This window comes from Pyxicephalus adspersus, chromosome 1 (assembly GCF_032062135.1).
Source record: "Pyxicephalus adspersus chromosome 1, UCB_Pads_2.0, whole genome shotgun sequence".
Classification (NCBI taxonomy): domain Eukaryota; kingdom Metazoa; phylum Chordata; class Amphibia; order Anura; family Pyxicephalidae; genus Pyxicephalus; species Pyxicephalus adspersus.
This window is the reverse complement of record NC_092858.1, coordinates 2,195,934-2,220,843: the sequence shown is the minus strand read 5'-3', so window position 1 is coordinate 2,220,843 and position 24,910 is coordinate 2,195,934. Positions and strand designations below refer to the sequence as shown.

The following is a 24,910-nucleotide window of genomic DNA, read 5'->3' as shown; positions in this document are numbered from 1 at the left end:
ACCAGGCTGTTTTGTGACCCAGATCTTCAGTAAGCACCCAAAATCAGGGGCTTCCAACCGCCTACAATTTATTCCTACCCAGTTTATGTGAATGTGTTACCAAAACACATTCGATTCCTAATAGAACCCTTTACCTGGGCAAGGAGCTTCTGCTTCTCCTCCTGGAACTTAGATTTCGTATGGTTGTAATTGCTGGTCACTGCTTCCAGTTTTTGGCTAAGTTCATTTACTTGTTCCTTGTTTTCAGAAATGATCTTCTCGTAGCTCTGCCGTACAGACTCCATCTCTTTATTATGCTTCTCTGCAATCTTTGACAGCTCCATCTCACTCTTCTTGGCACTTCGGTCAGAGGCCTGGGACAAGGACTTCTTTTCAGTATTCAGCTGCTTGTTCTCATCCTGTAACTTGGAGATCTTCTTGAGGTGATCAGTGTTTTCTTTCTCAAGCGTTTCCACTGTGGCTTCCTTTTGGGACAATAAATCTTTTAAAGATAAAAGAGAGGCCACCTCTGCCTTCGTCTTTTCAAGTTCTGTCTTCAAGCCCTCAGACATCTTTTGGTTCTTTAGAAGTTCCTCTTTGTATTGGCTTTCTCTTCTTGTCTGCTCAGTCTTCATCTCCTCATAGTTACTTTTAAGAGAAGTCAGTTCCTGCAGCAAATGTTGGGAGTTAGTAAGTTGTTGCTGAACTGCAGACATTTCTTCTTCTTTCTGGGAACATTTTTCTTGCCAGGTCTTAACGTCTCGTTGAAGTTTTGCTACAGTTTCATCTTGAGAGGATAATTTTTTCTGCAAACCAGATACAGAAGTACTTTGCTTGTCAGCTTCTTGTTTGTAGTTCAAAGATTCAGCCTGGAGGACGTCAATGGCACTTTGCTTCTCATTAACCTCTTTTACAGCTACTTCCAGCTTTTCTTGAATTACCTTAAGCTGCTTTTCAAGATCTGTGCTTTTGGTGGATTCTCTTTCAAGCAACTCCTGTGTCTCTAAAAACTTCTTCTCTTTGGTGGCAAGCTGGGCAGTCATGTTCTTTAGCTCTCCTTGCATCTGTTCCACCTGAACTTTCTTCCTCTCGATTTCTCCCTGTAGTTTGGATGTTTGCTCCTTTTCTTCAGTTAAAGATTTCTCCTGAACTTGAGATGTTGACACGACACGTGACAGTTCCTTGCTCGACTCATTCAAAGCCTTTTGACTTTGCTCCAACTCCTGAACTTTGTGGAACAGCTCAATTTTTAAAGCTTCCAAGGAGGATTCCCTCTCAGTCTGAAGTGACTGAGACTCCTCCAGTCGCTTTGTAAGCTCACTTGCCTTTTGCCTCTCCTGCTGGATCTCTGATTCCAAGGCCTTGAGAGCACTTTGCCACTGCTCTGATGTAGATGCATTTTTAGATGCTGCAAGTTTGGCTTCGGCAGCTTCTTTGTGGGCAAGGTTCATACGCAACTCCCTGTCTTGCAACATCCCCTCCGAATCTTTAACTTTACTCTCCAAAGAGTTGACCACATTTGACAAAGATTGGAGATTCTCACGAATGGAGGCATTTTCCTGAGTTTTTTCTTGGATATCACGCTCCAGGCGCTGGATCTCATTATCTTTTTCATCAATGGTTGCTTTTAAAGCCATAATCTCAGAGTCTGTAGCTTTTACGGTCTCATTGTAATGTTTCAGCTCTTCTTTCTGCTTTACTGCTTGTTCTTCGAATACTTTTAACCTGGTTACTTCTTCAAGGATCTTCGTTGAAGACTGTTTTTCCTCCATTAACTCCTCCACCTTTGCAGACACTTCCTTAGAAAGTCTCTCAAGCTCATTCTCCTTTATTGTAATGAGATCGAGAGAACGGGAGAGCTCGTTTTGAAGAGCTGAGAATTCACATTTATGAGTGTCTAGAGATTTCTGTAGCTGAACCTCCACTTCTAATTTATTACTTTGTTCAGATTTTAGGTCTGCAATTGCTTTTTCCTTCTCCTCACGCAGCTGAGATACAGAATTGTCTTTTTCATGCAGTTCTTGTTGGTGTTTCAGATTTGACTGCTCTAATTCTTTTCTAAGTAGCGCCATCTGTGTAGAAAGAACCTTTGTCTCATTTTCCTGCGCTTTAAGTGCTGCTTCCATATTTTTAATTTCAGATTCCAAAGACAGAATTCTTTCTGATTTTTGCTTTTCTAGGTTTTGTAAATTAGATTCTATTTCTGCCTTTTTCTGCTTCTCTTCAGAAAGCTCTTTGGAGAGCAAGTTAAGATCTTGCACAGTGCTACTGTGACTCTTCTCTAGCTGTGAAACTCGTTTTGCTTCCTCCTCCTGAGCTAATCTAAGTTTCTCCTCTGCAGAATGAACCGACTGAAGCAGATTCTTCTCCTGAGCTTCTTTCTCCTCAAGTTGGGTTCTTGCGGCTAACAGCTCAGATTCCAGTAGCGATATCTTATCCAAATGGGACGTCATGTCAGTCTTTGCTTTAGCTTCCATCTCCAACACTTTTGACTGTTCTTTTCCCAGTTGCTGGCAGACCTCATCGTAATCTTTTTTTATTAATTCAATATGCTTTTCTACCTGGTTTGCATTGTCAGCGATATCTTTCCATTTGTTCATTTCTTTGCTCACCTTTTCAATTTCTTTTTCTCGATGTTTGAGCGTGTCAGAGGTTTCAGCCAGTTTGTGTTGCAAGTTCTCACTGTTTCTTCGATGTTCCTCTTCCATTTGGTGAATTTGGGACTCCAGTCTTTTAGCAGTTTCTTTCTGCTCAGCAAGCTCTGCAATTGTTTGGTCTCTACTGTCACTTAGTGATTTCAGATCTCTCTCGAGAATTGAATTTTTCTCCTTCTCGCCCTCAAGCGAGGCCGAACGTCTTCTCTCATTTTCTAGGAGCTCTTCTAAGTTTTTAACCGTGTCTTCCAAAGACATCAAATTTTCTTTAACCTGGCTATTCTCTTTACTCAGAAGCTCCATCCCAGACACTTTTTTCTCATAGACTCTAAGTTGGGCTTCTTGCTCGGCAAGCTGCGTTCTTAGCAACTCCAAAGTTGCTGCATGAGACTTGTTCTGGTTATCGTTCTCCGTGTCGAGATGCTGGCATTTGGCTATCAAGTCTAATATGGTGGCATCTAGTTCCTGAACTTTTAATGCCAGCTCAGCCTTTTCCCTTTTCATATCTTCCAATGCTGCCAAATTTTGCTGCTGATCCTTCTGCAAAGACTGACACGTTTGGGTCATTGTCTGTAACTGTTCCTCTTTGTCTTTCTTATAATCGTTGAATGCTTTTAAAGCAGAGTCTCTGTCACCAATAATTTTATTCTGTTCCTGTTCTAAACTTGTCATTTGTTGGGTAGCTGCATTCAGTTTTTCAGTTAGTTCCACTACTTTGCCTTCAGAGACGTTCAAACTGCTTCCAAGATTTTCGACCTTATGGTTGAGCGTTTCAATGCTTTTTCTTGAAGACTCCTCTTGTTTCTGTAAGGTTTCCAGCAGCTGCCCTTTTCCTTTTTTCTCTTCTTCCACTTCTTGCCGAAGAGAGGAGAGGATCTCATCCTTCTGTGCCAGAGAAGATTTCAGCTTTGAGATCTCCAATTTCAGTGTGGTTATTTGACACGTTAACTTCTCCTCCTGCTGCCTGGCTTCCTGGTCTTGCTTCTCTTTTTGAAAGGTGATTTCTGAAAGAGAAGTCTGCAGATTGGTGACGATGTCCTGTAGTTGAAGTTTTTCAGATTCAAAGCGGGATTTTTGTGTCTCTAACTCCGCCACTGCAGCTCTCTTATGTTCTTCCATCTCTGTGATCTGAGCCTGAAGTTCCACTGATTTCGTGTTCAGCGAAACGACCTCTTGCTGTAAATTTTCCAGCTGAAAAAAAAAAAAGGTGGGCAGATCTTAGTTAGCAATGAGTCAATTGTCTTTACAAGAAATTTACAGGATATGCAAACATTCAACATGTTCACATTAGACTGATCTATTATTACTCCTGGTGGCATCCCTACAATTGTTTTGTAGAATGCAAGCAACTCCAGAAAAAAACAAAAGAGCCTCCTAACCACAGACTGAGGGATCATCAGGAGCCAATCACCATGCTGCATGCCCATGTTGCACAGTGAGGGATGACTCCATGCGTTGGGTCTTGCGCCTTCACCTTAAAACCTGCGGGGAGCAGGATTACGACTAAGATTCAAATGAAAAAGAAAAGTCACACAGACAACCTGGCTGTATTGTGTGGCAAAGCTACAAAACTTTCCAGAATAAATGGATATATAATATAAATAAATATTAACTAACATATGTGTCTGTGTCAGTCAATAGTGAATTTAGATTTTTTTATTTTACAAGGAGAAAAAAATAAAAAAATAAAAAAAAAAAAACACTTTCAGCACTTTGTTTAATGGGAAATAAAGTGCATGGCAAAGAGAACCTGAGGTACCTACAAAATTATCCCCAGCCTAGGAAGACCCTGGGAGATCCTCTATGCATAAATACAACTGGTGCCAAGATTTCGGCTGTGGGATAATAACTTTGTGTCAGGCTGTGGCTCTGAGGTTCAGGTAGTATACATCTAGGGGTGAAGGGAGGGTTATTTAAACCAAGGGGGCTAAGGAAGGGTAATGGATATGGATGTGAAACTTATAACATAGGACATTGCTGGTATGTATTACCCTCATGATGTCGCCCATGCTCTCTCCTTTTTCGCACTGTTCACTTTCCATCATTCTCTTTAACTGATCCTCAAGCATAGATATCTTCCCTTGTAGGATCAGGTTGTGTTCTTCCAACAGTTTCTGAAAGATAACAGAGAGGATTCGATTACAACCCAAAGAAACATTTTGGTTGTTTACCCTTGACATTTGCAATCCGTATATAAACAAGTCCTAGCAATATGTTTAATTTAAAAAAATATAGGTAAATGTTATCTTTTTTACAGCGGTCAGTGAACATGTGGCCACAAGGTGAGCAATGAAAGCTGCTGATAGTAGGTCGCTAACCAAGGCTTAAAATGCTGCTTGGGACATCAGTGGAGAATTTTGCAGAACTGTGCTGTCATTTCTGGTACAAAAGAGCTTTATTGAAAACACAAACAAATACAAACAATAAGGAGCATATATTAACCACCTGAGCGTTACACTGAGGTCTAGATTTCTGTTCCAAAAGCGTTACAGTTTTTCATGAAATTTTTTTTTTTTAAATTGTAGACCTGTAACTTACAGAAATATGTCCGAACAAGGTTCTAGTAGATATGAATATAAAAAATGTTTGAAACACACAATCATGTAAAAAAAAAAAAAAAATACTTTTAATAAAATTAAATAAGACAAAAAATCAGCTTAAACAAGAATACATATATAAATGAAAACTACTGAAAATGCGATAATTCGGTATACTGTATAGTAATATATTTTTCTAAAACACCTCCCTAGTGTCCGTCACATATCTATGGACAAAACCACATAAATATATTTTCTATTATTTTGTATTGGATTGGATGCAGGACTTTGTATCCAATCCAATACAAAATGAGAGTTTGAATTTACCAATTACATACTTTGTATTTATTTTGAATTATTTTGTATTGCATTGGATACAGAGTTTGTATTCAATCCAATACAAAATGTGTTTGAATGAGTTTCAGTTTGAATTTCCCGCACACGCGCCGACGCGAGAAAAGTGAGAAAAGTTTGGGTTTATCGATAATTGTAACTTTTTGAAGCCTGTACCAGGGTCGGGCTAATCGCTCAGGTGGTTAAGAAAAATACTTAAGTATAAAAAATGTTCAGTCAACCGTTTACAAAAGAAAGATCACAAAGCTGTTACTGCACAGCAGTAGTTATAAATCAACAGAAAACAATGATACAATTACTCCTTCAAAACATAATAAAAAATACAACAAAGTTCTTGGGGATGGCAAATAATAGTTTAGCCAGGGTGCCATATGGTCAAAAACTTGTCATGGGAATCATTAATGACGCCCATAATCTTTTCGTTAATCATTGTACCATACATGCGATTCTTAACTTCCATCAAATTCAATGTGGAGGCCTTCCATGCATGTGCAATAGTCTGCTTTGTAACCATAAAAATATGAGCGATAAGGACAGAAGCTTTGCTGTCGACATTAGGAATAGGGGCATGTCGTGGGTGTTTAGATAAGTTTATCCCTAGTACCGTGTGGATCATATGGTATACTCTCCATGATCTGGACACTTTGGGGCAAAGCCACCATATATGACCCATAGTACCTTTCACAGAACAACCTCTAAAACAATTTGATGACACAAAGAAAAGCGTGTGCTATTCTAGCTGGAGTAAGATACCATCTCATAAGCACCTTATAGGAATTTTCCAGAGCAAGCACATTTCTAGATTTAGATTTGGCCAGACATAAGTTTACGACATCTTCTTCTGAGAAAATAGAAAGTTCCCTTTCCCGTGTCGACAAATATGGCAATGTTTTATTAAATTGTGCATTGACAATAGATACAGATAAAAAGGAGATGGCCCCCACCAAAACCGGGTTATCTCTACATACTCAAAAGCTGAGATAGTTAGGAAAGAGCGTGGTTTACCAAGCAGACTATTGATAAAGTGCCAAATTTGCAAGTAACGGAAAAGTTCCTGATGTGGAATATCATACTTTTCTTTTACATACTTAAAGAGCATATTCCTAAACTGGAGAGCAGGGATCCCACCGTAGTAAGGTTGTGCTCAGACCATAATATGAAACTGGACTTGAGTAAAACCAGGTGGAAAAATCCATCAGAGGGCGGTGAGCACTAATTCATTTTGTTTTGTACTTAAGTGCGCCCCAGATCCGTAACATATGCAAAAAAAATTGGCTGACATTATTAGGTCTAATTATAGGAGGGCACCAAAATAAAATTTGTCACAGAACCAGAGGAGATGTGTCGATTCAATTAATGCCCATAAAGGACAATCGGAAGAATAGAAATGAGTGGGGCAAATTGAGAAGCTTTATAATAGGGGTAAAGGTGAGGCACACCAAGACCACCATTCAATTTGGAATGGAAGAGCACATGCTTACCAATACGGGGAGTCCAGATTGCCATATAAAACACAGAACCTTTCTTTGGAGAGTCTGACAAATCCAAAAGATAAAGGATATGGGGAGGACCGGCATAAAATACATGATTTTAAGCAAAAAGGTTATCTTAATGGCATTATTACGTCCAAACTATGATAAATAGGATATATTCCACGACTGTAATAGGTGGCAGGAGATCTTAATAAAGGTACATAGTTTGCTTTATACAGTGCACCATGACCTGCAACTATCTGTACCCCTAAGTAAGGCAGTTTCTGAACAAAAGTGTACAAAAACTTAGTCCAGGTCAGGTCCACATCCACAGCGAACAAGGAAATATTCAGCGCCAATGATTTAGTAGGATTGAAGTCACGAAAATTCTTCAAAACTCGCAAAAAGCCTAATGGGTGACGGTAATGTCACATGGGGAGAAGTTACATACAACAAAATACCGTCTGCAAAGAGCGAGATTTTATGGGTATATTTTAATGTTGTAAGTCCAGGAAATTCAGCACTTTACCTAATAAATGCGGAAAGTGGTTTCAATGCCAGTACAAAAAGTAATGGAGACGGGACACCCCTGCCTAGTGCCACGGGTGATAGGAAAGAAACTGGATGTGTAACCACAGTAACACATGGAAGCTGCTGTAGGGTTAGAGTATATAGCATTTATCCAGGAAATAAATACCGCCCCTAAATTCTATTTACCCAATGCTTAATTTAAGTACTGCCCAGAAACCAAGTCAAAAGCCTTGTTCATATCAAGAGCAAAGAGCATGAACTTCTGACCAGACTTCTTGGCTAAATAATTGAGCAATATCATACGATGAATGCTATCAGAAGCCTGGCGTCTGGGTATAAAGCCTACTTGATCCTTATGGATCAAGGAGAGCAAAAACTTGTTTACCTACAGGCAAGTACTTTCGCTAGAATTTTAAGGTCAATATTAAGCAGCGATAAAGGTCTGCAATTTGACCAGTCAAGATGGTTCTCACCCGGTTTCGGGATTATTACCACTTGCGCTTGAAACATATTTGTACCAAGAAAACCAGAAGCCTTGAAGTTATTAAACAGGGTAGCTAAATGAGGGGCAATGTGATCTGCCATTTTCTTATAGAAAAGAGCCGAGAACCCATACGCGCCACCCTTCTTACCGACTTTAAGAGACATAATGGCAGCTAATACTTCCATAACCATAATGTCAGCACCTAAACATGCAGCTTGCTCATTATTCAATATTGGAAGATGAATATTATCTAAAAAGGAACGAATCCTGAAATGGGGAGTCTCAGAGGGAGCACTAAATAATTTTGCTAGTTGGCGACTAAACTCATCAATTATATTGAGAGGGGTAGAGGTACATACATGGTCCCTGGTTCTCAAAGTAAATGCAGTCCTATGTTTAGATGCCTGACACAATTTGTTGCCTAGCATTGTGACAATTTTTTTTGCCATTTGCGTAGAATTTTTGTTGCGTCCATCTCATGTTATGTTCAGCAGCATCTGCCAAACACAAATAAAAATCCATCCTAGACTGGAGATATAACTTCCTATTGCATTCCGTGGGGTGCCTCTTAAAACTAGGAGAAAGTACCTCCAATTCTGCTCCCAACTTACTCAAAGATTGAAGACGTTCACGTTACGTTTGAAGCATGCCTAATAAGAAAATGAACTGCACACCAAAAGAACAAGATCATGATCCATCCAAGCTACTGTTAAAATATGTGTATCAGTTCTTGTATTAACAGGGTCCTTGAAATAAAAATATGGTCTATACGGGAATGTTATGTGGATGGGGGAAAAAAGAAAAATCTCTCGCCAGAGGATGACACGCTCTCCAAACATCGATTACATCTAACTTTTTCAATATAGAATGGAAATTAAGTATCTCCTGCTTGGAAACAGGACCATCCGACTTGGATTTAACCAGTTTTGGGTTCAGAACCAAATATAGTACCTTGCTGATGTTCGAGCACATTATTAATCAGATGGGAGAAAAAGGGCGTCTTGTTTTGTATTAGGTGCGTAGTAATTGCAGATTGTCACCATAGTGTCAAGAATACAGCCAACCAGTAACAAATAACCATGGGGATCAGAAATTTGCTTGTGACAAGTGAAAGGTGTTGTTTTGTGTTTCACCACCAGAACAGCACATTTTTTAACTGAGGCATTAGCCTGCAACCCAGAATTTTTTTTTAAGCCAGGTGGGAAGAAATTGTAGGCGGGTGGAAGCCCATGAATTATGACCCAACTCAAAAACAGCGGGGTGGTTGCTGAAAAGTGCCGGGTGGTGCACCCAGCCAAAATGGGCTGGGGAGAACACTGGCCTGATAAAATTGTGTATAGGAAGCATGTGGATATTGCAGCGTCCAGGAGGCAGAGATGTGTCTCCTGTAAACACGCAGTATTAATCTTATGCGATCTAAGGTAATTAAATATAGTACAGGGAATGAATTCCCCTCAAAAGCAAAGTTAGGACTTTCAATGCAATCTAAAACTTTCAATAAACAAAGAGAAATACCCATTCAAAGAATTGGTAACGGGGCATATAATAGACAAAAAAAGCAATAGAAAATAAAATTACTCAACAATCAAAATCAATGAGATCAATAAAATTGCAGATGTCAAACAAACATAAAAAAACCATGGAAGGGAAAGCACCGTAGTGCATGATAGTTGACCCTTGGTTCCCAAAAAAGAGGGGGGGGGACCAATACAATCAAGGTCAACCAAAAATAAGGGGGAGCAGGTGTCACCTCAGGCAAAGGTAACCGTAAGGCAATGACCATGCCACTGTGGGAATCGAAATATTCACAAAATAAAATTTACCACCATAAAGGATACAGTGAACACAAACTTTTAACGCAAAACTGTATAGATAGCGGAGTAAAAATATATATAAAGAGGAGGGGAGGGAAACATATATTCAAAACAACAAACTCAACTAAATCAGAAAAGCAACCATCCGCCACTTTCCGAAAGGATTGTGATTGATGTCCCAAAGCCTTGGAACGAGCCTTTTACCGAGAACAGTGTTTCTCAGCAGAAAGATCCTGAGGACCCGCATGTACAGATAATTGCGCACTGCGTGATGCTTGGGAATCATTTGCCATAGGGTATAAGGATAAGTCCACGAGCCATTGCTGCGAATCAGCCACAGTAACCACCTGGACGATGGACCTGGAATGGACGATTGTGATATGTTAAAGATAATTTAAACAGGAAACCCCTCCGATATTGCACATTGTTATCTTGAAGTATTGTTTTAAGGCCCTCCGTTTTTGGATAGTGGATTGCGACAAATACTCAAATACCTGATAGGAGATTTCCCTAATCTTGCCAAGCCATCTCTCACCTGGGTCAGGAGGGGAGAGATCTGAAGGGAACTGATGCTGACTGCAGTCAGATGGAAGCAAGTCGTCCAGAGGATCCCTACCCGAGTCATCAGCTCCGGAAGTCTCCGGCGCCATTTTGGAGTACAGGCTGCGGTGCTGTCTCGGCGTCTTAGGAGTCCTTTTTTTATTTATTTATTTCCCATTCAGTCTCATGGTCCCTGCAGAATCTGCAACAGGTCCAGAGGTGGGTATGGTAAGTATACAGCTGGTAGCTAGCTTAAGTGCCACGGGAGGAAGGTCAGTGTGCCCGAGGTGTGCGGAGCCGGATAACCGTGCAGTCATCTTGGTTTGCTGCGTGCATGCGGCCCCTGTGCTGTCATTTTAAACAGGAAGTTGGGTGTTCATTGCATTTCTGAGCCAGGTTCAACCAGTAGCTGATCTCACAAATGGGCACAAATTCCCACAGATGTCCTTCAAAATCTTGTGTAAAGCCTTTCTAGAAGAGCGAAGGCTGGTATATGGAAAAGGTGGAGGTGGCAACCCCATTTTAGTGGCCATGATTTTAGAATGGGATATCTATAAAATCCTTTAGAACTGATGTTTAAATAAGAGGTGCTGGGAATGGTTCAGCCACAATAATACTCAACACCCTCAATTAATCCTATGCAGACTGCTGTGTATCAGCTTAGCCTTTATTATTACTCTATGCCCAATAATGTTTGCTGTGTGCTGGTATTTGCATTTAATAAAACAGAGATAGAGCTAGTGAGGGAATATTTTGAAACAGCTGGCCAGCTTGAACTAGTACTACAACAGGCAAAACAACCCTGTTTTTATGAAATAGTTATATAGTAACATAGTCGGTCAGGTTGAAAAAAAAACATTACGTTCGACCACTAGGAATAAAATATATCCCAGATATAAAACCCTATAGACACATATATAGTTCTTTAGAAATATGCAAGGGTGCACTGCAGTATGCAGAGGGTTCATTAAAAATCATAAACCTCTAAAGATTTTTTTTTTTTTTAAAGTTAGTGTATGTAACTCCTGTAGGACACTTTATACCTTCTCGGTGATGGCAGCGTTGAGCTCGTTCTGCAGCTGACTTTGCTGTTGCTGCCACCCAGCCATCGCCTGCTCGTGCTCCTCTGTAGTTTCATTAAGGGCATCCTGCAGCTGTGCCAAGCGGCTGGACAAGTCCCGGACCTGGATAAAGAAACACGGTCAGTCTAAAATAATCAAAAGCATCTTGCCATCAAACTAGAGACATAATTATTTATTCAGTTGCTCCATTAGTGGAGATAGTGATTCATTATTATTACACAGTATTTATATAGCGTCAACATATTACGCAGTGCTGTACAAAGTCCATAGTCATGTCACCAACTGTCCCTCAGAGGAGCTCACAATCCAATGTCTCTAGCATAGTCATATGTCTTTATCACAGTTCAAGGCCAATTTATGGAGAAAGCCTATTATCCTAACTGCATGTTTGGGAGAACCTGCAAACTCCATGCAGATAGTGTCCTGGTTGATTCAAACCAAGTTTCTGCCAGTCCTTCCTGACAACTGAGCCACCTTATATGTTACAAGGACAGGTGTGATGGGTACAAGACAGGAAAAATTCAGGACATTAAAAATGTTTCTAAAACAGGATTTAAGTCAATTACCATAAAATTAATTTCTCTGGGTCCGTTAAAGGACACTGAAGACCTTAAATCTTGATATTAAGCATTGCATCACCTGCAGGAGTAGGGTGCTGGTTAGAAGAAAGCTGCCTATAGGTAGCACAGTAGGTGGGCTGTCGGCCATCAGAGCATCGGTTTTCTCACTCCAGGCATCCTCATCCTGGACACAAAACTGCTGATTTCCAACTAAATCACATCTATGGCTAGCGTCTCAAACAAAAAGACAACAGGTGGAACCCCTCCAGACTGACCCAACCATATAGGTAGGCGCCAGTCATGTTAGCAAAGATCTAGAAGAGACTTCCTAGAGGGTAACGCCAGAGTTCATAGCAACCACATCGGGCAGGCCCTTGTCTGACAAAGCTCTCACTTGGAGTGCAATTCTTTTTTAAAGAAACTAAAATCAAAATTTTTGCTTTAAATAAAATGATTATCTACTCTTTCATGAAAAGTAAAAATTGTATTAAAAAAATAAATAAAAAAGGTGCAGCCCCCCAGGAATCCTACATCATGCATCCCGGGGGGCTCTTGGCTGGGCTGCTCCTTCTGTGCATGTCCTAATCTTCGGCATGTGCAAAAGAGCCCATTCTTTATTAGGAGCCCATTCTTTAATAGAAAAAAATTGCTGACCTCACGCATGTGCAGTGAGATGGCAAGGAGCTGCAAGGATCAAGGTAAATAAAAAAAACTAAAAACAAAACTTGGATATTGTTTCACGGTTGTCTAGTATACAAAAAAGGCAAAGCTCTGCCAGTAGGATCTTCATTCAATGCTCACCCAGAGCACCACACTTGCCAAAAACGAAACAAAAGCAGCGGGGGGGACTTTTTTTGCTGGAACTGGGATGCCGCCAACCTGCAGGTTAACCCTATGATAGCAGGGTCAGGTGGCAGCTAGCATGGTATGAATAATAGGCTCTAATGAATATAAGATTTGGCAGCAACCCCATTTTAAGGGTAGTGGAGGAATGACCTGATAGGATAATGAAGTAGTATTGTCAAACCAATCAATAGGCTGGGGCAGAGTAGTGACCAGGCTGCATTTCTAAAACTTCAACACCAAGATCAGGGAATTGGCTATGCTGTCCAGCAAGGACGCCTAGATCACGACAGGTGGAACAAAATACTAAAGCGACGCAGATAAGTACTTAGGAGAATGCTTATTGAAACAAGTAAATAATAAAGAAAACAAAGCAGACGTATAAGCGTTCCTTCCTCACCAGCCTGGGCAGCAGGCCTCACAGACCAGGATGCTCCTTATAGCTGGGCACTAGGGAACTATTGGCAGATGTCAGATACCTTGTAGGACAGATCTCCGTTTTCGTCAGACAATTGGTCATTCTTGCGTTCCAGCTGGTTTCTGTCAGTCTTCATGTCCTGACACTGCTTGAGTGCGTCCCGAAGGCGAATCATTAGACTAATATCAAAATGAAAAATATGTAAGTAAACGCCAGAACCAAAAATACATTTGCATGATATAAATGTGCAAATATAGTTACATAGTAGGACAGGTTGTGAAGAAAAAAAAAAAAAACGACATTAAGTCTTATCAAGTTAACCCACTAGGGAAATAAACATATCCCATATATAAAACCTTATAGACATAGCAGATCCAGAGAAAACCAAGAAAACCCACCGGGGTACGATTTGGTCCCACAAGGGAAATAATTCCTTCCTGATTCCATGAGACAATCGGATATTCCCTGGATCAACAGTCTGTGTTATCTTTGATTTAAAGCCTTAATCCCCAGTTATATTCTGTGCTTTTAGAAGTCATCCAGCTTTTTCTTAAAGCAATCTATAGAACTTGTTGAAACTACTTCCTGAGGGGGCCGATTCCACAGACCTTACAGTGAAGAATCTCTTCCTTATCTGGAGCTTAAACTTCTTTTCCTCCAGACACAAAGTGCACCCCTTGTGCTCTGTAATGACCCTACTGTGAATAATTGGGAAGAGAGTTCTCTTTATGGACTATTTCTATATTTATACATAACTTCTCATAAACTAGGTAAAAGGTAACCACACGGCTTCACAACTTACTGTATGAACTAGCCCTAAAGGCAAGCTTCTTTACAGCTGCATCATATGACCAGTCAGAGCCAATGGGGAGACTAGAAGTTCCCTTGGCTCTGTGATGCAGCTCTGATGTGGCCAGGGGCAGGTGACACAGACTGCTGCAGTTCTCTCTTAATCTCTGTAGTCATTACCTTTCGTTTTTCTTTCTTAGACTCGCAGAGATGACCCGCGCTGTTTACAGGAAGTGACAACACAAAGCAAAATATGTTATTCAACAGAACACTAGACTAAATAAAACGAGCTGAAATTGTTATAACTGAACTCAGCTAAAACGAAAAATGATATTAGCAGAAACATATTAAATGGCTTTAATGGCCATAAAGTTATTCTGAAACTTCCAACATGTGAGGGGCTCATGTGGTATCATGATGGGGGCTTATACATGTCTACATCCAAACTGTGTATGTTGGGGAGTTGACTTAGGCTACATACACATGTCAGAGGATTCTTGTTTTATTATCGCTTCAAGGCTGGTATCGGATGAAACTCTGGCGTGTGTACAGCACTCGTCCGACGTTGTTACTGGATCCGTCTTGGGGTATCCACAAAAAATGAACGATCGTAATACAAGTGAAGGGGAGAGAGTGCAGCCGTTCTCCCCCCCTCCATAGAGCAGAACAGAGATGTATGTACAGAGCTTGCTCATTCATAGTGCAGTTTTTTGTTGTTGGAAAGGATTGTGAAATATCCTTTCCAATGACACTCATTGAACGTGTGCATACTGCCCAACTAAAAAATAATTAAGAAAACTGCTTATTTCTAAGTTTACTTAAAAATGTTACTTCTAAGGTAGAGAGGAAATAAAAACCCATGGAAAAGATAAAGGAAATGTAAAAGTCCGATTTTATATCATAGCTATGCAGGGAACCCTTATGGCGGGTGGCACAGATCAGAAGTTTGAGCAGCTGCGATCCTCCCACTTATATAAATTATCCCCCTACTTATCCTAAAACTTCAATGGGACTGTAACAAGACCAGTGGCCCGGAGAAGAAGTGGCCATAGGAACCAGTTTAAATACACAGATCTAACAGAGATTTCCTCATGGTTACAAGAAATAAAAAGCAATAGGTTAAATGGCTTCCCCCGAAAAATTGACCTTAGACTGTGTTAATGAGATATGACTGAGGCAAGGACATTAGATTGTAAACTCCTCTGAGGGACAGCTAGTCACATGACTTTGTACAGCGCTGTGTAATATGTCGGCGGTATATAAACACTGTGTAATATTATATTTATGCAAGATACAAAAAGTCTTCATAAAACACTTTATCATTATACAGTCAGCCTTACACCAGGATTCTTTATATTTTATTACTAACAACTTTTATTTATATAGCACTAACATATTACACAGCGCTGTACAGAGGCCATAGAGGTATCACTAGCTGTCCCTCAAAGGAGCTTACAATCTAATGTCCCTACCATAGTCATGTCATTAATACAGTCTATGGTCAATTTTGGGGGGAAGCCTATTAACCTAAAACGCATGTTTTTGGAATGTGGAAGGAAACCCAAGCAGACAAAGAGAGAACCTGCAAACTCCATGCAGATAGTGTCCTGGCCGAGATTCAAACCTGGGACCCAGTGCTGCAAGGGCCAAAATGCTAACCACTGAGCCACCTATTTGTAACATGACAGTTGTTAGGCCAAGGAGGTGATGAGTATTGCTAAAAAGATTGCTGGATGTAAATGAAGGTACTTCCATGTCCTAGTACACCGGCCCCAGTAATTACCTTTCCTTTGCAGGAAGCGGATGAGCTTGTCATCAAGGGACAGGTCATCTTCATTGTCTAGGACAAACCGTAGGATGGATGCTAAATTAGTCTGAAAGGGGAATAGGAATATTAGCAAATAGTCACCCTGATACACAATATATAATAATAATAATAATAATAATAATAAAAACACAATGTATGTATATACACAATCCACCAAACAGGACTCACCTGTGTCTTGTGGTCAAAGCTCTCCCAATCCTGGATGTTTTTACATTTCATGTTGAAGACATAGAAAAGCAAAACCAAAATCTGGATGAAAAAAAAAACAAAGAAACAAAAAATGGGTGAAGATTTGCAGCTGAGCATCAGTTAACATTTAGAGATTGAAGATGGTTTTTAGTACCATAATAAATGACAACATTATGGACATCGAAATATTTTGTGTGTCCATAACATATCGTTAAAATCCCAGGGAAGCTAGATATTGGAAGGGGGAATTGACTGGACTCATAACTCCGGATGATTGGGAAAAATCATTTACCCTAACACATAAGTTAGCCTTAACCTGTAGAGCTCAAGAGGTCAATTACAAAATTCTGTCCAGGTGGTATTATTGCCCTGTGGATCTCCATAGAATCTCCCCCACCTATACGCTTCTGCTAGTAGATACGTAGCTGTTTATGTACAGGTTCATCATGTGTTATATAACTCTTTAGACCTGCTATGTTTTTCCTTTTTGTCATACTTTTTAGGCATGCACAGCTCCCTGGCATTATTATCTGTCTGTTAATTCAAAGCCCGCAATGTTATGTTTGTTTGATGCGTGTGTTATATTTGATTTATGTTATGTTTACTTGTTATTTTTTCCTGAAAACTTAATAAAAACTGATTGAAACAAAAATCCCAGGGAAGAGCAGGGGTAACAAACACTGGGCATTATTATCATGTTTAAAAACTTTCCCACAAAGTTTCCTTCCACCCATCCTCACCTGCTACTCAGCCAGATCTCACCCCCTAGGCCTATAGCATTGTTTTTCCTCTGCTATCTGCACAATACAGCACCAAAAACTTCTATGGGATCCTTTCACCATTCACACAGAGTATATGGAGCCAAACTTTCCCCCACATATGGTGAAAAAAAACCAAACAGTGGGACTTTTAGGGCCCAAAGTTATTATATTGTATATGGTTTATAACTATGCTTGAGATTTTGTATTAGGTTGTAAATATTGTAATACTTTAAGGTTTTATTATATTACATTTTGTGATTATAGATCTCCTGTTTCCTGAAGAAGCGGGTGAAACGTGGATACATTTGAAATACTAGTAGTGGGTAACCATAAAGACTGAAATGATAATGATTGCAAATGTTTTTATTTGTTGGGGTTTTTTAATGGAAGTAAATAAATTAAGCTTTTAGGTCATGATGAAAATGATTCAAAATAAAAAAAATTTTAGGCCTTAAAAGTCCAACTGTTTGTTTTGGGTTTTTTTTCGCCATATGTGCGATCCACATGGACAGATGTGGATGGATGGATGAGAATTACAAAGCTGGAGATAGATTTAGTTATGTCTGAGGGAATAGACCAGACTTTGGCTGGGTACACACATGCAAAAATTGTCGTTAGAAAGGCTCTTTTACAATCCTTTCCCATGACAAAAGAATGCACGATGCATGAACAAACACTGTACATACAGCACTATTCTGCTCTATGAAGAGGGGGGAGAACGACGGCGTGGCACCTGCTACACTCTCCCCCCATTCACTGGATCCGCCAGGACAGTCGCCGGATAACAAACGACGAGAGCTGTACACAGGGCAGATTCTCGTCTGATATTGACCCTAAGACAATTATTGGACGAGAATCATCTGACGTATGTACAGAGCCTTACTTAGCTGGGTTGGGACTGAAGATATAATACAAAGTCATTAAAGGTCGTTCCCACCAACACATCTCAGAAACGCATGTGGCAATGCACCAGATGAGATGTAGCACTGGGTTGTCATTCTTTCTTAATGTTACTTTTCCAGACACATCATGCCATCTCACCTTACAGATCTCCAGGTCACTGTTCTCTCCATGAACAATCCTCTCCCACTGAACCAGACTCTCTACCTTCGAGCCGCATCTGCAGTGTTCTGTAAAGAAAAACCTCATTAACACAAGGTGACAACAGAACCAATTTACAAACAGTAACCCCACACACACACAGTGCTGACCGGTAATAACTTACTTTGCAGAAACGCCAGGCGGTCTTCTGGGGATTTGTGGAGGATCTGTGGATTTTGTTCGGTGCCCCCATTCCTGAGACAAGAGAAGAGCAGACTTTTTAATAATGAAAACAATGATTGTAACAATATTTCCAGCACAGGTATTTCAGAAGATTATTTTTACAAAGCACAAGGGGGCGCTCTTTGCACATGGAGGGAAAAAAGTTCAATCTCCGGATAAGGAAGGGATTCTCCACTGTAAGGTCTGTGAAAGTGTGGAATCGGCTCCCTCAGGAAGTAGTTTCAGCAAATACTACAGATTGCTTTAAGAAAAAGCTGAATGATTTCTAGAAGCACAAAATATAACTGGGGATTAAGGATTTAAAGTCAAGATAACAGACTGCTGATCCAGGGAACATCTGATTGCCTCATGGAATCAGGAAGGATTTTTTTTTTCCCTTTGGAGCGCATTGTACCCGGGGTTTTCTTGCCTTCCTCTGGATCAGCTATGTCCATAGGGTTTTTTATCCGATATATGTTTGTTTATTTCCCTAGTGGTTGTACTTGATGGACTGATGGTCTTTATTTTCAACCTGATTTACTATGCAAGTATGTAATTTTCATTTTCTGTAGCAGTAGGCATAACCATGAATGCAACTTGAAGCTGAAGTATCTGTTAAATTAAAATATAGTGTATATAAACCTTCCTTAAACTGTTACAGCATTCCCATGCACTGAATTTTAAAAACCTGTTAATGATGCATTAAAAAGCAGCTCATGTCAAGAAGCCAGTTAAATGATTAATGCTTTGGGTGGGGGTTGTTTTGTTTTTTTACAAGGATGTTGAACTAGGACAGGACTACATCTCTGTAACAGGGAGGTGATGTTATGTGGTCCACAGAAAGCTATGAGCAATGATGTGTAGCACAAGCAGAGACTACAGCAACATTTCTCACAGGATGTCTGAAAGGATTAAACAGATGTAACAAAACACTTTTAATTTTCAGTATTTTGGTCTTTTAATGATATTATTCAATTTTACAAAAATACAATTTTTACAAATAACATACAGTAATACATTCTTTTTGAAGATCGAAAGGCGCTATATAAATACAAGTGAATAATAAAGGTGCTGATAAAATGATAGAGCGCATCATAACATGTATATATATTATACGGTAGGACAGCACCCTCTACTGGTAAAGAGTGCAAGGCTTCGTCTGCTAAAAAGCACATTCATGCTTTTATTATTGATATTAAACGGGATTTATATAGCGCCAACATATTACGCATCGCTGTACATTAAATAGGGGTTGCAAATGACCGATAGAGACAGTGACACAGGAGGAGGAGAGGACCCTGACCAGAAGAGCTTACAATCTAGAAGATTTTAGGACGATGGAGGAGCTGGCAATGCTTTAGTATAATAAGATCACATATCACTCAGTTTGTAATGCATCCCTTGCTGCACAATAGTATACAGAATCTCAGGTAACAGTAATGATGAGTGACGCCTCAATGGTTCAGACAGCCAGTATAAATCACCATAGCAGGAGGGGGAGAGATCATAAGTATTTGTGTTATGGTCAATTTCAAGTGACATATGAGTGTATGGACATGGAATCAGCAGCGCTTGCTGGCAGACTGGACTTGTTAAAGGGCTTGGCATTGACCACCATACACTGCCGGAATATCCTACATTATAAACCCTCTACTTGGCCCTTTTTACACCATTGTGTTCCTCCCAGTGCCCCCCAGGATGCCTAAAGAACACAGCTTGCTCTGCAGCACACTCTCTCCATGCAACCCAAAGAGTAAAAAAAGTTACGGGGCCAGTATTTAAAAACTATAACCAAGAGAACAGCAATGTAAAATGAGGCAATGTACTAGAAAATCTAATTCATTCAGTCATAACCCCCACTACTTCCCACCATTCCTTATCCCCCCCTCCTTTTGTATGATACTTCCCCCACCTCCTAGATTGTAAGCTCTTCAGGGCATATTTTTTTATATATCTGTGCAGGGTTGAGAAACATTTTGAGAAACGTGTCCCAAGATCATTTATTATGTATACTGGAACCTTTCTGAGACTTTATAACATGGAAAGCGTGAAATAACGTTCAGGTTTTCAGGGAACTCCTATAATTACTATTACAGCTATCACAAGGTATGATAAAGCACACTGGTGCACTCTGCTGATATTCATTCTTTGTATACAACCCAAGTCCATTGACCACACTGGTGTGAATGGGCCCCATATTACACACATAGGACCCCCAACACTGAAAATGTGCAGCACTGCAAGAGAACCCAACAAACATTTATAACTTAAAAAAAAAAACTGACAATCCAGGAAGAGTAACAAAATAACCAAATAGAGAAATGGATTCCCAAGAATAAAGGGGCGCGAGTGCCAATACTCTAGTAATACGTTCTCCTAGATTGTAAGCTCTTCAGGGCAGGGTCCTCTCCTCCTCCTGTGTCACTGTCTATATCTGTCTGTCACTATTTAATGTACAGCTCTGCGTAATATGTTGGCGCTATATAAATCCTTTTTATTATTAATAATAATACATTCAGCCCTTACAAAATAGTGAAAGGATCACTTTAGCTCCGTGACCCCTGCAGTGATAGTTGTAGGAAGAGTTTAAAGTAATAGTTTCTCTGGCAATGAAAACGCATTATGGCGACCCAGTCACACCACACATACAACAACCATTCACCTTTTCCTTGCATGAGCATAGCCATGTGAATGTGCTGGCATGCAGTCGGTACCCACATCACTAGACTACAAAATAAAGAGTCATTACTCCACAATAGCTGCAGCGACAGAGGTCAGTGAGGCGTCCTTTTTTAATTAAGGCTAGGTACACACGTGCAATAAATGCCGCTAGAAAACAAACGATCAACGATTATTTTGTACGATCGTATTCTGTAGATGCTGAAACGATCGTTCAAATATAATCCTCCGATAATGTACACACGCTAGATACGATCGGTTGAGCGATGCAGGAAGCGATGTGCACCGGAGAGCGTGTATCACAGAACAATCCACGATCACTGAACGACCATACACACAATTGATAGATAATCGTCGCCCAATCAGATCCGCCGGGACGGTTGTTCATTTCCAGCAACATTCCTCGTTTGTCGTTGTTGACCACTCGTGCACCTTTTTAGTTAAAGAATATTGGCCAATAAGGTTGTTAGTTGTTTGCTTCCAATGGTAATTATTGCACGTGTGTCCGTAGCCTTATTTACAAGTAGATAATAAAAGATAAACTCTTCAGCCATTGTCTGTGTGTACAATATCTGCGAACGATCGTGTCGTTATCTGTATGTGCAGGATCGGTGCTTTACGATCGTTCGCAGATATCGTGCAGGATCGTTCGTCGTTCGTTTACCAACGATAATAATTGGAAGTGTGTACGTAGCTGTATACCTCCAGCACATAACACTTCATCACCACACTATACATTCACAGTGATTATTAGACAACCTTATCGTTGGATCTGTAGGTTCCGATCAGACATCTCAATGCTCCCATTTCTGCACCCCCAGAACTTTGAAGAGAACAGCCGACTTTAATCAAAGTCCATCTAAGTCAAGCGATAAGCTGGAGTCACCCTTGCACTGCCTCGCTGTACAGCCCGGGGTTTAACCCTTCGGCCAAGTCTGGGGACGCTGCAAAGAACTACAGTCATGTTACAGCATCATCGGCTGTACAAAGTCCCCGCGGCAGTGAAAGTTTGTTCACCGGGATCATGTGACCAATCAACAGTCGTGTAAACGCTGGCCTGATCTAAAATTTATAACTACAATTTGTTAGGGACTCCGCTGGGTCACAGTTCTCTTCATGTCAGTCACTTGGGGAACTTGTTACACTTCAGTGGCATACAACATTGTAACATTTATCAGACAAATGTTTGGTTAATAAAAGTATCATCTTCATCCTCTGTATGCACAAATATTCCAGGTGCCCAAAGACTCCTCAATTCCCCTCTGCCTGGGCTAAACCAATCACAAGGGACTGTTCATACTCCATGCAGTCCCAATAACACTGACTAGATCACATGGTCTGTGCCTACCAATCATATTCAACTACAAGGTTTACCATGACATACAAAACTGCAGCACCGCGGGGGGGTATTAGAGTGTCAGCTCCTTTGGTTCAGTGCTGCAGAATATGTCGGCACCATATAACAGACAGAGGTGACCCATAAGCTGATCCTATTTGAGCAATGAATGGCAGGAAATGGAATTCGGTGTCACAGTTTGCTAATCATCTACCTGACCTCAGGGGTCACTTTACACATGAAAAGAATTCAATCCTCCGCTCAGATAATTAACCCCACACACTGACACCGCTCGGATCTGGCAGCTCCCATGTGTGAAGGGACATTGGTGTGCGTTTGCAGGGCATGCTGGGAGGTGTAGTCCTTGAACACCTTGCTGACAGGTGGTTGTGTGGGACGTCAGGTACCTGAGCGGGAAATGAAGGAGGAGGAGTGGAAAAAGAGCTGCAGAGAAAACGTTAGATGGATCTGTGAACAAATGGGAGCAAAGCCCCGATCCCCCCCCCCCCCCCCAATGCCCCCGCCTGGGGCTCTAACACTTCCTATTCCCCCAACTTTCACACAATTACGTAAGAATTCATAAAAGTGTAACTCACAGCGCTCCTATGGAGTCTTCAATCCTTGCGCACAGCTGGCAGAATCTGCAGGAAAAAAAGATGGAGGGAATAAGTTTACAAAGTTGTGATGACTTTACAGGCGAGAGGGGCGGCCAGGGACGCAGCCGAGGGCTAAGCGAAGCCCCAAATCAGCTTCCATGGCAGACGGCTGGCTTGTATTTGCATGCCAATTCCCAGCATGCCCCGGGGCCGTGTCACTGCTGTGATGTGGCTGTGATGAGGGTGGGAGGGGAGAGGGAGGGCAGAGTTTGGTTGCACAGCAGGCTGATTGCTCCGTTTGTTGATTTTGCGGTTTAAGGATTGCTTTTGTCTGGAAGAGGAAAACCCCAGGGAGGCAAACGGGTCACATGACCCCCGGGGCGAGTTAACCCTTTCACCCACACACCGCTTTACACTTTTTTTTGTAACTACGTCATAAAAAAAAAAAAAAAAGTAAACATAAAAAAAAATTGTTAAAGGATGGCAACCCAACACAAAAACATAATAATTTACAATTTTAGTAGATTTATTTTCTGGAGCTTGGTGAAGGTTTGAGGAATGAATAATAAAGATACAATACAGAGATAATATGAATGCGGTGAGTGAGTTTTTGCTTCTCACTTTATTTCTTGGTGATCCTGCCAGGATTATTTTCAGCTTCCTGAACTCATGAACAAGGCAGCTTGAAATGGATTTTATACAAAAGATGAATTCCAGGTAATTTTTAGGCAAATGACGGGAATAATGACGGGAATAATGGGGGACTTGTATGGCCCCTCCGGCGGGGGTGAATGGTGTCACTTTTCCTGAACAATTTGGTATGGAAAAGGGGAAATCTGCCCAACAGATAATAAAACATTTGATAACAATGTGCAGGGTTCTTCCCAGAAATATTTTTATGCTGGGTGTGGCCAAATTTCAGTAACCAGCTGGGCGGTTCTTGAAAAGTGCCGGGCGGTGCGCCCAGCTAAGAGGTGCCGGGGAGATCTCTGCTATAGGACGACGCCAAAATAAAAACTTCTGTTAATGATACTGAAAGTCTGGAATATATTTACTACTTTAGTCTCAGTTGTAACTTTAATATACATAACTAAAGACAAACATTTTTGTTATAAATCTTCCTAGATTGTAAGCTCTTCGGGGCAAGGTGCTCCTGTGTCACAGTCAGTATCCGTCTGTCATTTGCAACTTATTTATTGTACAGCACTGCGTAATATGTTGGCGCTATATAAATACTAAATATTAATAATAGAGAATGGATAAATCCTGCCCCATTTTTTTCTTGCTGTGTCCCCACCAAGGAGAAAACACAACAGGAAGTAAAAGTGAAATCCCTCGTAGAGGTCAGCAGAACAGGTGTCCCCATTGTACCATTTCTCTTCTATGACTTCCAATTACATTCTGCTCTGGTGACAACGACAATAAGGAAATTATCCTTCCCTGTGACCGTTGTCACCAGAGCAGACTGTAATAGAGAAATCTACACAATGGGGGCCCGGAAGGCAAAAAACCCAAAACACAGCACATGTTCTGTATGTTGGATGCTCTATGGATCTTTATTTACATATTCCTGGGTTGTCTGCACACAGAACTTTTTGGCTAGGTTAGTGACTGAGGATGAAACCTGGCTCCACATCTATGATCCTGAAACCAAGGAACAGTCAAAGGAATGGGGCCACAGTGGGTCCCAGGAATCAGCCAAAAAAGTCATGGCGTCCGTTTTCTGGGACAAAGAAGGTATTCTGTTGGTGGACTACCTACCTCAGGGCTCTAGTATCACCGGACAGTAATATGCTAACCTCCTGGACCAGCTGAAGGAGGCAATTAGGATGAAACGCCGTGGAAAGTTCACCAAAGGGATCCTTTTATTGCAGGACAATGCACCTGTGCACACGTCCAACGTTGTGGCTGCCAAATTGAACACCCTAGGTTTCCAATTGGTCCACCATCCCCCCTACTCACCTGACCTGCCCCCTTCAGACTATTATCTGCTCCCGAATTTAAAGAAACACCTGAAGGGGCCAGTTTTTGAGGACATTTCTTATGTCAAAGATGCTGCTGAGAGCTGGTTTGCGGCCCAACCAAAGGACTTTTATATGAACGGTCTAGAAAAGCTGCAACTACGCTGTACCAAGTGTATCAGTCTCAGGGGGAATACAGTAACATCCCATGGGCCCATTGCTGTGGGGTGCAGCCCTTCC

At 40.9% G+C, this 24,910-nt stretch overlaps 2 protein-coding genes across 4 annotated transcripts in view; both read right to left on the bottom strand.

Moving 5' to 3' along the window:
* Nucleotides 1-14,252, bottom strand: part of NUMA1 (nuclear mitotic apparatus protein 1) — a 28,798-nt gene extending 14,546 nt beyond the window's left edge. For 2 of the 3 annotated variants that reach the window (XM_072400273.1, XM_072400280.1), the window contains exons 1-5: nt 14,238-14,252; nt 13,330-13,447; nt 11,409-11,549; nt 4,625-4,747; nt 135-3,824 (exon numbers count right to left, since the gene is read on the bottom strand). In XM_072400273.1, the coding sequence (XP_072256374.1) occupies nt 135-3,824; nt 4,625-4,747; nt 11,409-11,549; nt 13,330-13,443 (4,068 nt within the window). In that variant the 5' untranslated portion in view covers nt 13,444-13,447; nt 14,238-14,252. Of the gene's footprint in view, nt 1-134; nt 3,825-4,624; nt 4,748-11,408; nt 11,550-13,250; nt 13,448-14,237 lie in introns of those variants that run through there. The other variant, XM_072400290.1, reaches the window with a different exon arrangement.
* LOC140321797 (nuclear mitotic apparatus protein 1-like) lies at nt 14,234-19,273 on the bottom strand. The gene is made up of 6 exons (XM_072398582.1): nt 19,215-19,273; nt 18,061-18,131; nt 17,877-17,965; nt 16,054-16,134; nt 15,841-15,931; nt 14,234-14,277 (listed from the first exon to the last, which is right to left on the bottom strand). The coding sequence occupies exons 1-6, from the start codon at nt 19,271-19,273 to the stop codon at nt 14,234-14,236; spliced, it is 435 nt and encodes a 144-aa protein (XP_072254683.1).
* Nucleotides 19,274-24,910: the final 5,637 nt, after the last annotated feature.

Bases quoted from the DNA above. Each gene is read 5' to 3' on its own strand.
- LOC140321797 (XM_072398582.1), bottom strand. From the start codon at position 19,273: ATGTGCTTTTTAGCAGACGAAGCCTTGCACTCTTTACCAGTAGAGGGT. The intron at 18,132-19,214 runs GTATAATATATA...CTCTTGTCTCAG, and splicing joins GTAGAGGGTGCTGTCCTACC to GAATGGGGGCACCGAACAAA. The intron at 17,966-18,060 runs GTAAGTTATTAC...TTTTCTTTACAG, and splicing joins CCGCCTGGCGTTTCTGCAAA to AACACTGCAGATGCGGCTCG.